Source organism: Panicum virgatum, chromosome 8K (assembly GCF_016808335.1).
Source record: "Panicum virgatum strain AP13 chromosome 8K, P.virgatum_v5, whole genome shotgun sequence".
NCBI lineage: Eukaryota > Viridiplantae > Streptophyta > Magnoliopsida > Poales > Poaceae > Panicum > Panicum virgatum.
Window position 1 is genome coordinate 34531373 of NC_053143.1, and position 12166 is coordinate 34543538.

Consider the following 12166-nt stretch of genomic DNA (forward strand, 5'->3'; position numbering starts at 1 on the left):
CTGAACTTTTGGAAGGTCCAGCGCAAGTTCCTGTTGTGGGCCTGACGAGTTCTGTTGTGGGCCAGCATGTGCGTCAGCTTTTTTGAACCATCTTTTTTTTTCCACAAAAGTGGGGTCTGCTGCGCTATAAGCTGATTGGGACTGCCCCTAAAAGTTTTTTTAAAAAATTATAAAAAGTAGAAATTAGCTAATAATTTTTGGAAGATTTTTTATCATTACTAGCATAGACGCACGTGCGACACGCACGTGTTTTGAAAAACATAATTAGCTTTTAACGTGGATGAGCAAAGAAAATTTTAGATTGATCACTTGAGCATGAAATTACATGTTAATAAAATTAACCAGCGACCCAAATTTGACCCATGGTCCTCTGAAACATTTGTTGCCTCTGAACAAGGTTCTTGTTTGAAGCAACTCCTAAACACCTCATGGTCAAAAATGTCAAGGTAAATGTTCATTAGGCCCTTTTGGTTATCCCCCGAATACCAATTTGATAACCTTGGCATCAAACATTTTTTCCATGAATGCAGCTAACTGGGTGTCCTTGATGTTCTCCTATGTCAGATAAATAAGCTTAGAGTATACATTGCTATCAACCTCTTTTTTCCATGAATGCAGCCAACTGGGTGTCCTCGATGTTCTCCTATGTCAGATAAATAAGCCTAGAGTATACATTGCTATCAACCTCTTTGTGCAATGGGACAGTAAGGCACCAATATGAACCCGAGCTCAGTGATACCCTTGACCACTGCAGCAGCGATGTGATATCTTTGATAATTGAGGCCTGTAGACAACCTCGAGGACTGCTTTTTTTTTGAACGATTGCAAGGACTGCTCTTGTCGCTTCCTGAACCACATTCAAGTTCATCCTAGGCGCCACCGCCCCGCGGGGGAGCTGCTCCGGCCACGCGTGACCCCATCCGCCACCGCGCCTGGCTCGGCCCTGCGGGAGAGAGCTGCCTCGGCCACGCGTGCTCCCTTTGCCACCACGCATGGCTGCCCCGCCGGCCCCCGCGGCGGTGCTGGAGCCGCGACGCAGCCCCACGGGGGTAGCTGCCTTGGCCACGCGTGACCCCTTTAATTTGCAGCCGCGCATGGCTGCCCCGCCGGCCCCCGCAGCGGTGCTGGAGCTGCGGCGCGTCCCCGCAGGCGAGCTCCACCGCTGCGCCCGAGCGGCACTCGCGGGTCGTGGTGGAGCTCCGCTCCGCTGGATGGGGGAAGGAAAGGGGGCCGAAGTTTTCACGTGCGAAGAAAAGGGCTATGTGGGAGCACACGGTGACAAAAAAAAATGTAGTTTTGGCAGAAACATCCCCCAATATGCAATTTTTGTGGGTCTCTACCTCCTTCCACCTCCCTGTGCCCTTACAGGTGGGTCCAGCATGAGCGGTATGATGTGTCTGAATTGGGTGAGAAAAAATTTCAATTGTTTTAGATCTTTATAGTATAGATAGATATAGATTGGTAGTCTGGGCTGATGAAGTAATCTTTGGACAACATCTATATAAAGAGGCGCTACCTACAGATGAGATCACCCACCACAATAGAGAACGGCAGCTAGCGGTAGCACAGAACACCATGGCTCTCGCAAGCCAGGCCTTGCATGACGCTCAGCTTGACCTCTGGCAAACCACATTTGCCTATGTCAAGTCCATGGCCCTCAAATCTGCCATAGACCTCGGCATCGCCGAGACCATCCAACACCATGGAGGCGGCGCCAACCTCTCCCAAATAGCCACCAGAGCTATGGTCCCTCCGGCCAAGATCCCCTGCTTGAGCCGCCTCATGCGTGTGCTCACGGCCACTGGTGTCTTCAGCACCCAGCAGGCGGGCATTGCCATCTGCGGCGAGGAGCTCCTGTACACGCTCACACCGATGTCCCGTCTCCTTGTCGGCTCACGGAACCAGGTCCCTTTCAGCACCTTGGTACTCCAACCGTCCGCCTTCTCCTCCTTGCTCGAGCTTGGTGGGTGGCTCCGGCGTGAGCTGCCCCAACCATGCCTGTTCCAGCTGGGGAACGGTCACACACTTTGGGAGCTAGCCGACAGTGACCCAGCGTTCAGCGCGCTCTTCAACGACGCGATGAGCTCAGACACTGAACTCATCATGGACGTTGTTGTCAATGAGCTCGGGGAGGCATTATTCCACGGGGTAGACTCATTGATCGACGTCGCTGGGGGCCATGGCGCCGCAGCACATGCCATCTTGAAGGCGTTCCCGCATCTGAAATGCAGTGTCCTAGACCTTGGCCATGTTGTTTCAGATGCTCCCAAGGACACCGGCGTGCACTATATCGCTGGCAACATGTTCGAGACTGTGCCACCAGCGAGCATGATATTTCTCAAGGTATATATGTGGTCGTTTGCCATGTTATCTTATTAGTATTTATCTTGAATATGTATTAATTCATGCTCTATTTTAAGCACAAACTAATTAATCTCTCGTTAGTGTAATCGAGGATTAGTCATTAAGCCACTAGTCTATCTCTCCTTCCCTATCGTCTCTACCCTTCAGCAGTCCGGCCCACCCTGCCTCCCTAGCTCCCATCCAGCTTTCTTCTCCTCCAATCCGGTGGCGCAGCGAAGCGTCCAGTGGACGCGCGACAGCGCCCGGGCCTGACCGCCCGAGGCGGAGCTCTGCTCGCAATTGCGGCCTGCGGGAGAGCAGTGTGGCTCGAGGCTGGCAGGCAAGCACCGCGGCTATTCTATGCCGGTGGGGGAGCGCCGCGGCTCGAGGTCGGCGGGCGCGAGCAACAGCACGATTCGAGGCAGCCGGGCATATGGGCAAGGGGGCTTGTCCGATGATGATATCTGTAATTTTTTTATTTTGATGATTAATTTTCTGAAATTTTGCCTGTTAATTTCGTTGATGATTTTCTCTCGGTCAATTTGTTCAAAACCGAAGACCGAACCGAACTAACCGATGAATTCGATTTCGGTCACCGGAAATTTTAGGAACTGATTGTGGTGACTTATTTTGCTTAAGACCGAAGAACCGATCGGTTCGGTCTACCCGAACATCCACTATGACAGGTGCCTAGACAGGCCAAAAGCTGCTGAATAACAGGTAGCTTACAGAGGCCCCACAAATGCTTAGGTAACTTACCTAGTCAACCAAACCAGCAGCCCATATATAGTTTTTCTATCCTTTTCAAACACTAAGCTTAGGCGACCCCAACAGCAAGTAAGGTAATCCTGACCTGATATCGGCGGTTTGAGACCAGTCGGCGGCTGGGTCCGGGTCTATTTTCACTTTTGAAGTTCTTATAAATATTAATAAGATAAATACATTTCTTTTCATTTGTTAGCTTATCTCTACTTAACTAAAATATAACTTTTTATAAGATAAATATGATTTTTTTTCTTTTATATTGCAGTCGGTCTTGCATGACTGGGGCCACGAGGAATGTGTCAAGATATTGAAAAACTGCAAAGAAGCTATTCCTCCAAGAGACCAAGGAGGAAAGGTGGTAATACTAGATATTGTGGTTGGTGCAGGACAGTCTGGCAAGAAGTCGAGAGAGATGCAGGTCGTATTTGATCTGTTCCTCATGTCTATCAACGGCGCTGAGAGAGACGAGAACCAGTGGAAGAAGATCTTCTTCGAAGCAGGATTCCGGGACTACAAAATAACCCCGGTTCTGGGCGTTCGCTCAATCATCGAGGTCTACCCATGACGTCCATGCAATTAATATATCAGCATCTTTTCCAATACCATGGTGAACCAGATCAGAACTTATTATGTGGGGTGGATCTGCAGTGCTAAATAAGTTTGCGTGTTGGCAGACATATATGTTACAGCTTATGTGTGTATGTATTTCCCTTTAATATAAAAAAGTGAGTGCGCGTCTACCACGCACGTTACATGGAATGCGGTATCTGCCAGATTTATATTAGCAGATGAGATTATCATACTTCATTAGACGTGGCAGGTGTTTGCGCCCTTGATCTGCTCTATCGGTGCCTTCCTCTTCATCATCCACAATTACATGATGATGCTCATGTGTTTTGTGGAATTTGAACTTTTTATCAGTGATTCTCTTTATGCTTGTGCAATTATGTGCACTTTCAAGCGGTGAATTGTTTTGTTTGTATATGTAGTCTGACAAATTTTTTTGAAACTTTTAGTTGAGGATCGGAGTTGCACAAACGTGGCAAAGCCGATCGGCTGCTCTTATGTTTCATCTATATATAGGTTTGCTCGTGTAAGATTGAGGTGCGTGGGTGCCCCATTGATGCGACTGAGATTTTTGAAAATTGCATAACAATGCCTACATATACTGCGGCTGTTTGTATATAATTGCAATGCTAGTTATTAATTTACGTCACGATTTCAGGAGAAATTAATTATATGTCACTTTCTATGATGTCCCCACGAGTGATCTGTGGATAACTAAATTTGACATAATTATATTTTTTATACATAGTTATTATTATATTTTTTAGACATAATTAAATCTGACAAGTTTGACTTAGAAGAAAATAATGTGACATGTAAAATGGAGGGAGTAATATGCATTCTTAGTTGATGCAGGGGCCAAAGTTAGACAACATTTTTTACAAAGACAACGAGACAAACATATCAAGGAACAAAATGTTTTTTTTTCGAATTATATTCAAGCATACCACCGAACCTTTCTTGCAAACTCTTCCACATATACCATTGGGGTAAACTAGCCTCCCCGTTTCATTGGTTGCCCTCAAAATCTATGTTTTTAGCAATTAAATTAAATTCTAAGGTTAGCATATCAAATAACAAAAATATATGATAAATCCATGTTGACATTTTAGTGACACCAAGGTATGCTTTGATAACAAGAATTTCATGATGACTGTTAATATCGAAGGATAGGGTGCGCAGTTGTATGTTTTCAATAAAAGAACCATACCATTAATCGGTACAAAATTATAAAAAAAAAAATCGTAGATTAGAAGTGCGAATATATGTAAGCTCTGCTCAATTTAGCGAGCAAGCAAATAAAAACGTTGTATCCGATTCTGCTCAAGATAATAATCTTATTATATTCGGATGACATTTTTTATTTATTTATAGAACACAAGAATACTTGGGAGAGTTATAAGTACGACTATGTTTAGGAACCACAAAAGTAAACAAATTATAGAAACAAATCGCCTAGAAGTCAGAGAATGATGAGACACGGGGAACGGCAGCGGGAAATCTCAGTCCTCTGACGTGATGGGCCACACGGAGAACGGCAGCGGGACGTCCTTGGCGACGGCCGCGAGGCCGGCGGCCAAGCTCGCCCCCAAACCGACGAGCTTCGCCCTGTGCACCTGCTCGCAGAAGTGCCCGGCGGCGCCGGCGCAGGCCCTGATCTGCGCGCCGTACGCCGTCACCGCCGCGAACGCCGCGCCCGTCGACGAGTAGAGGAGCACCTGCACGGCGACGTCGGCGACGACCAGGACGACCCCGGGAAGCACGGGCGCCGCCTCCCCCTCGTTGTCGCCCTTGACGAGCTGCAGGTAGATCGCCGCCATCTCCAGGATCGCCGCGGTGATGTTGCACGCAACCAGATAACTGCAAGTGCACCCATGCGCAGGTTAGGACGACGGCATGAGATCGATCCAGGCATGGTGCTTAGGCATACGTACACGAAGGGCGGGTAGTTCTTGTAGGTGACCGTGGCGGCGGCGGCGCCGTCGGCGTCGTAGAAGGTGCAGTCGCTCGCGGTGGCCATGACGACCGCCGAGGCGAGCGCCAGCCCGAACGTGCACAGGCGGAGCAGGAGGGTCACCGCCTTGGAGCCATTGGGCAGCGCCGCGGGAGGCATCATATGGCACTCGGATCCGTACATGACGACGCCCGCACGTACGATCTCGCTCGCTTTGCGAATGATGATGTCAGATCAAAACCATTTAGGATTAATTGGTATATATTATATAGTTATATATATACAAGGCAATGATATGTATATATAGAATGTGATGTGATCCTATCATCCTATAATACAAGGAAACTGTAAACATAAAGGGATTCATATTCATATATACTCCCTCCTTCCACTTTTATAAAACATATATAACATGAAACGATCTTCTAAATAATACTTTGACTATCTTTTATCATATATTATATGACTTACAGTTATAAACTTATAAATATGGTAGAATATATTTGATTACGAATCCAATCATATAAAGTTTATATTGTAAAAATAAAAAATAATAGTCAAATTGTTGGTCAAATATAACAAAATTTGAATCTTTTTTGCGGGTAAACAAAATTTGAATCTTGATAAGCGTTTTTATTTAATGATTTCTCCTTGTACATTATAACTAGCAAAAATGCCTGTACGTTACAACGGGAAATGACATATTTTGTTAAAATTATACAGTTATAATTAGAAAAAAGTTAAAGTTTATATTAAGAGACCATTTAATGAAAATAAACATTTTAATATTTAGGAATCTAAGTAGAAAATCAAAATGTTGTATGTCGATGGCATAATCCAACGAGTTATACATCGAGACCTAGGCTAGTAGGCTTTTGATTAACCTTGGAACCATTCGACAATTTCCATACAAGACCATCTTTCAATCTATATCTTTTTATTTGTATGTCTGGTATCCTTTCTCGAATATCCAGCTTTCATTTAAGTTCTAGTCTCAGGCAACCTTCCAATTTCTAATCTTTAGTATTTTAGAAAAATCCATTATCATTATTTGTTTTTTCTAGGCTTCTTGGATAACAACCATAATAATCGGTTCCCATTTTTATGTTGCAATTTTTTGGATTAGCAATTTAATTGGTTTTCAAAACATGAGAGCTGAAATTTATTAATAAAATCCAGTACAACTCTACACGTTACCCACCTTGTGGTAGCTAACGGGGGTGCAGGTAGCTCGGCAGAATATCTATCTCCGCATTCTCGTGGCACGGACGTACTGGGCGTGTTTGGCTGAGCTCCAACTCTGCCAAACCAGCTTTGGAGCTGCTGCTCCACCACAGAGCAGCTCTACCGCGGAGCTGGGTTTTTATTCTGGAGCTGCAGAAATGTGTTTGGCAAAAGTAACAACTCCAGCTCCGGAAACAGAGGTTTTGATTGGATTTCCCTTCTTTGCCCTTGTTTTTTTTGTTTGATGTCCTTTTCTCCCTTACTGCGCCTATACTGGTGCATGGCGCAAGTTGGAATTTTTTTTTTTCAAATAACAAATTGACATGCTATACATTTGATTATATAACAACTTCGATCATCACAATCTTTTAACACACATCAATTGTTCAAATGCTAAGAAATATTTCACTAATCCATTACAATCTAGTTCCACCCAAGAGTGAGTGCTGTGGCAATTTCAACCCGAAAAGTATCCGTACAAGTGGCACTGGCTTCCGCAGTAGATGTATCTGATGCGTCTGCTGGAACAGCAAATCGTTTGTACCTATTCGGTATGGTAGGCATAAAATTAGGATCACGATCAAACCGAGTGAAGTCTGCATCCTCACTGTTATGCTCACGAATGAAATTGTGGAGGACCATACAAGCAACCACTACCATTTTTTGCTTCCACATGGGGTGGTTCCCCATCCTGTAAAGAATTTGCCACTTCATTTTCAATAAGCCAAAAGATCTCTCAATCACATTGCGAATTGATGAATGTTTGCGATTGAAATTTTCCTTCGGGGTTCTAGGTTCCGTACCTCTATGCCACTCAGGCATATGATACCTCTCACCCTTATATGGTGCTAGATAACCAGGGCGATTAGGATACCCCGCGTCAACCACGTAATATTTACCTACAAATGATAGAAAAAATTAATAACATAGTTTCATGGTTAATGGAAGTAAATTAATTATTGACATTATTTTTACCTTTTGGAAAGAATTTCTCGTCCACACTCAATGCATTATATAGCTGTTATCGCCATAAATTAACAGGATTAATTTATGGGCCGAAAACAAGATGGACTTAAAGCAGAAAACTGAAGAAAACTTGTAAATCGGCTCCTGCGTGAGCATCTGGGCCACATGGGCCATGTATCCTTAGATTTAGTTTAAGATTAGAGATAGAGTCCGATCGGGATAAGATTAGTTTAGATTGTTTACCAAGTCTCCGGACTATAAATATGTATCCTTTGTTATTCGTAAGGAGAGCGTCATCACGACTCGCAAACAACAACTCTCGGCGCATCGCCACCCCTAATCCTAGGGTTTCATCCAAGTAAGTGTCATGCTGCCCTGATCGCTTCTTGCGATCAGGGCAGTATTGTTCTTGCTTTTACCTTGGTATTACTGGTACTGAAGCATTTTTGATGGCGAGTAGTACTAGTTATCTTGATGTTCGTAGGATAGCTTTTAGTAGATCTGTTGTGCTTCGTTGCTTATCATCTACGAATATCATGTTGGCTCTGTGCAATCACGTTTCAATCTCATGCTAGTTCTTGCCGCATAGAACTAGTTGCACAGAGGCAACACCCTGCTTCTCTTATGTCTAGTAGATCTGATCTGTTATGGTTTGCTCTTATCTTAAGAGTTGGCGTAATATCTGCTAGGTTAGGCCTTGCAAACGGATTGGATGATCCGGTGGTGTAATAGATGCTTTATCTTAGCCCAGATAGGGATTGATCCGGGAATCGGCTCTTGCTAGTTCTTAGTCCTCTGTTTTGGGTTGTGGTTTAGTTATCTGTTATGTTCATTAGGCCTAGTCATGTGTAGGATATTCCGATCTAGCAGTGAAGCTGTTACCTTCGTGGATTAGATCAATTAGATTTATTTGAAGCAGTTTTATAGTTATTTGCTTTATTTATCATATATGGATACAATCAGATCCCATCTGACACCGGGACTCGATTGGCTCTTTAAAGCCGATGCAAGAGTCGTCCCGGGGAGCCGACCACTGATCGGACTTACGTTTACACGTGTCTTTGTATGCAGGAAACTGTTCGGAGCACGTCTGCACCCTCCTGATCGGGTATAGGTCAGGTGGCACGCCCGGTTTTCACACATCCTCCGGGCGCGTGACGGAATTGCGGGCCGTCGACGAGGGAGCAGTGCCTGCCAGCGCCCCAGCAACCTCCCGGCTCTTCGTGTTGCCCGCCGCTGCTCGCCGGTGGGTTTCGTCTGACAACACATTCTGGCATGCCTGGTGGGACCCTTCTCCGCAACAACATCCACTGCAACAATGACTGGAGCTCAAGATCAAGAACCCGCTCCCAAGCCCGTCACGTATGAAGAACTTCCTCCTGAACACAAGAAGAAGTATGATGAGATCAAAGCTCTGCTGGAAGCCGATCTCATCGGCTCTTTTGAGAAGACTCGCAACCATGGCATCAGGTGGAAGGGGTTCTGACCAGAAGGCGCTCTTGACAATGTAGATCTGTCTGTACCATCTGAAGAGCGCACCAGAGCTCTGTGTCAGGAGATGAACTACATGGTGGCACATGCACTTCATCGGCACTCTCAGAGCCTGATGAACGAGCTTGAGCGCATGGCGCATCGCGTCATCCAGGAGATAATCAAGAACCAGTACTCTCCATCGGGGCTAATCCTGGGGAGTCACATAGAGGAAGCTGCACTGCATTCTAGGCCACAACTGCCATTCTCATTTGCAGCCCCCAGACCGCAGAGCTCGCCGATCTACGTCGTCCACAAGATCGGCGGTGATCCTGGAGAAGGTCAGTTCCTCACCGAGCCACCCAAGGAGGTTCCCCACGGCTACACGTGCGCCTACATTCCTGACAGCATCAGTCCAGCACGCTCGGTGCAAATGGTAAACCCGGGAGCTTCTGGAGCAGACGCAGAAAAACAAGCGTGGCTGGCAAAGTACGCTACTGGGCCGAGTGCTGAGCCATCGGCCCCAGGAGTTCTTAGTGTGGAGCAGGTCAGCGCGATACTGAGAGACCAGTTCGGCATCCTACCCAAGAGGAAAGCGATAGGCTATTCCAAGCCGTACCCAAGCGACTATGACTTAATCCCACTGCCACCCAAATATCGGCTTCCGGAGTTCACCAAGTTCAACGGGTCAGAGGGAGCCAGCTCCATCGAGCATGTGAGCCGATACTTAACCCAGCTTGGGATGATCTCAGTGTCGGATCCATTAAGGGTCCAGTTCTTTGGCCAATCCCTTACAGGCCCAGCTTTTGGATGGTATGCATCGCTGGCTCCAGATTCGATTCGGACTTGGAGGCAGCTTGAAGATCAATTCCATACCCAGTACCATTCGGAGGCTGCCGAAGCTGGAATTGCCGACCTCGCCCAGGTTAGGCAAAAGCGAGGGGAGACTGTGTCGGAGTATATACAACGCTTCAGAGAAGTCAAGAACCGATGCTACTCGTCGCGCATCACAGAGAAGGAGGCGGTCGATCTGGCTGTCCTGGGACTCGCTAAGCCGATCAAGGATGCGGCTTTTCAGTTGGAGTTCACATCTCTGGCGCACCTGGTGCAGAAGATTACAGCGTACGAGCATTATCATCCTGAGCTGTACCAGGACAAGTTCAAGCGCCATGTAAACATGGCCCAGGCAGATGAATCTGATAACTCTGGTGAAGAGCAAGAAATGGCCGTGGCAGAGTGGACCCGGGGGGCAAACCCTGTCCCGTGCAAGTGTGTCAAACAGCAGGGACTTGTGAAGGGCTTCGACTTTGACGTGACCAAGGCGGAGCAGATATTTGATCTGCTTCTCAAAGAAAAACAGCTGAAACTCCCAGAAAATCACAAGCTACCAACGCCCCAAGAGCTGCAGGGAAAACTGTACTGTAAATGGCACCACTCGTTCACTCATTCCACGGGTGAGTGCAAGGAGCTACGTCGTCAGATACAATCGGCTATCGAGCAAGGCCGATTAATCCTGGCTCAACACACGATGAAGGTTGACACCAAGCCCTTTCCGCAAGCTAACGTGGTGGAGCTGTCAGCTTTCGCATCCGAGGGCCAGGACTTGGCAATCCAGATCAACATGGTGGGACCCATGCGCCGCCATGATAAGCGGAGGAGAGAGGCCGTTTCTGGCAAACGGCCGTAGGATGAACGCGAGATGGAACAGCGGCATGTGACTGAAGAACAGGTGCGCCACATCCGCAATCAGCTTCCAGCTTCTAATCGGCTTCTGGAAAAATACCAGTACCAGTACCAGCTACGCCGCCGGTATGAATCGGAAGAAGACGAGTACGACCATCGCTCAGGAAGGACATTGGGGAGGCGCCAGGCTATACGCGACCACTGGCATTGCCCGTTCTTCAGGTACTGTTGGAATTCCGGCATGAGCCGATTACCTACTATAGATGATTGCTTGGAGTGCAGGCCTCGAGGACACTAGCAGGACAAGACATCAGTGTTCCGGCGCTTGGGGCCCGGAACGCATCAGGATGACCATGTGAGGCGCCCATCCAGGGGTGATTCCGAGCCAGAGGAAGAAGACAGGTACCATCGCCCACGGTGGTGTCCTGACGGGCTTAATCGGTCGCAGAAGCGCAGAGTACAACGCTTGCGCAATCTGGAAGAGGCAGAAGCAAAGTATCTTGACGTGCTGAGGAAGGCGCGTCCGGATCTCGCTGAGCAAGTCAGGCGACCGCAAAGGGAGGAGAGGCGCCCTCCAAGAAAAGAGTGGTACCCCAAGCAGACAAAAGCCGATGAGAAGCCATCGGCTGATGTGAATATGGTGTTCGTGCTCCCGTCAGAGTTTCGAGCACCCCAACCGGAGGAATTGGCCATCGCGCGGCTGGATCTCGGCCCATGGCCAATCATCTTCAAGAAGCCCAAGGAGAAGAGCTACAAGCACCTGAAGGGGTTATATCTCAAGGGCTTCATCAATGGCAAGTCTGTGAACAGGATGTTGGTCGACACTGGCGCTGCAGTCAACCTGATGACATACTCTGTGCTGCGCCGATTGGGTCGTTCTTCTGCCGATCTGATCAAGACCAATGTGATGCTTAACGACTTCAATGGACAACCATCAGAGGCGATGGGGGTCCTGAACGTGGAGCTGAAAGTGGGCCACAAGACTGTACCAACATCGTTCTTCATCGTTAACAGCAAGAGTACATACACAGTGCTGCTTGGAAGGGACTGGATTCATGCCAACTGTTGTATCCCCTCCACAATGCATCAGTACCTCGTCCAATGGGATGGCGATGAAGTAGAAGTGGTCCCTGCAGATGATTCCAGCGAGGTCTCGGTCGCAAATATGAACGCCTGGGATGCGGAAGGACAAGA

At 47.2% G+C, this 12166-nt stretch overlaps 2 protein-coding genes across 2 annotated transcripts; one reads left to right on the top strand and one right to left on the bottom strand.

Annotated features, from left to right (window-relative positions):
- Nucleotides 1–1521: 1521 nt before the first annotated feature.
- Nucleotides 1522–3905, top strand: LOC120644484 (O-methyltransferase ZRP4-like). Its single transcript, XM_039921112.1, has 2 exons — nt 1522–2343; nt 3374–3905. Exons 1-2 carry the CDS (start codon nt 1576–1578, stop codon nt 3671–3673), a joined length of 1068 nt encoding a protein of 355 aa, XP_039777046.1. The 5' UTR covers nt 1522–1575; the 3' UTR covers nt 3674–3905.
- A 1120-nt stretch (nt 3906–5025) lies between these two features.
- LOC120644485 (CASP-like protein 1U2) lies at nt 5026–5812 on the bottom strand. The gene is made up of 2 exons (XM_039921113.1): nt 5610–5812; nt 5026–5535 (listed from the first exon to the last, which is right to left on the bottom strand). Exons 1-2 carry the CDS (start codon nt 5810–5812, stop codon nt 5178–5180), a joined length of 561 nt encoding a protein of 186 aa, XP_039777047.1. The 3' UTR covers nt 5026–5177.
- Between the last annotated feature and the right edge of the window lie 6354 nt (nt 5813–12166).

Excerpts from the sequence above, each read along its gene's own strand:
- LOC120644484 (XM_039921112.1), top strand. The coding sequence starts at position 1,576 with ATGGCTCTCGCAAGCCAGGCCTTGCATGACGCTCAGCTTGACCTCTGG. Across the intron at positions 2,344-3,373 it reads CGAGCATGATATTTCTCAAG|TCGGTCTTGCATGACTGGGG; the intron begins GTATATATGTGG and ends TTTATATTGCAG.
- LOC120644485 (XM_039921113.1), bottom strand. The coding sequence starts at position 5,812 with ATGTACGGATCCGAGTGCCATATGATGCCTCCCGCGGCGCTGCCCAAT. Across the intron at positions 5,536-5,609 it reads AAGAACTACCCGCCCTTCGT|TTATCTGGTTGCGTGCAACA; the intron begins GTACGTATGCCT and ends GTGCACTTGCAG.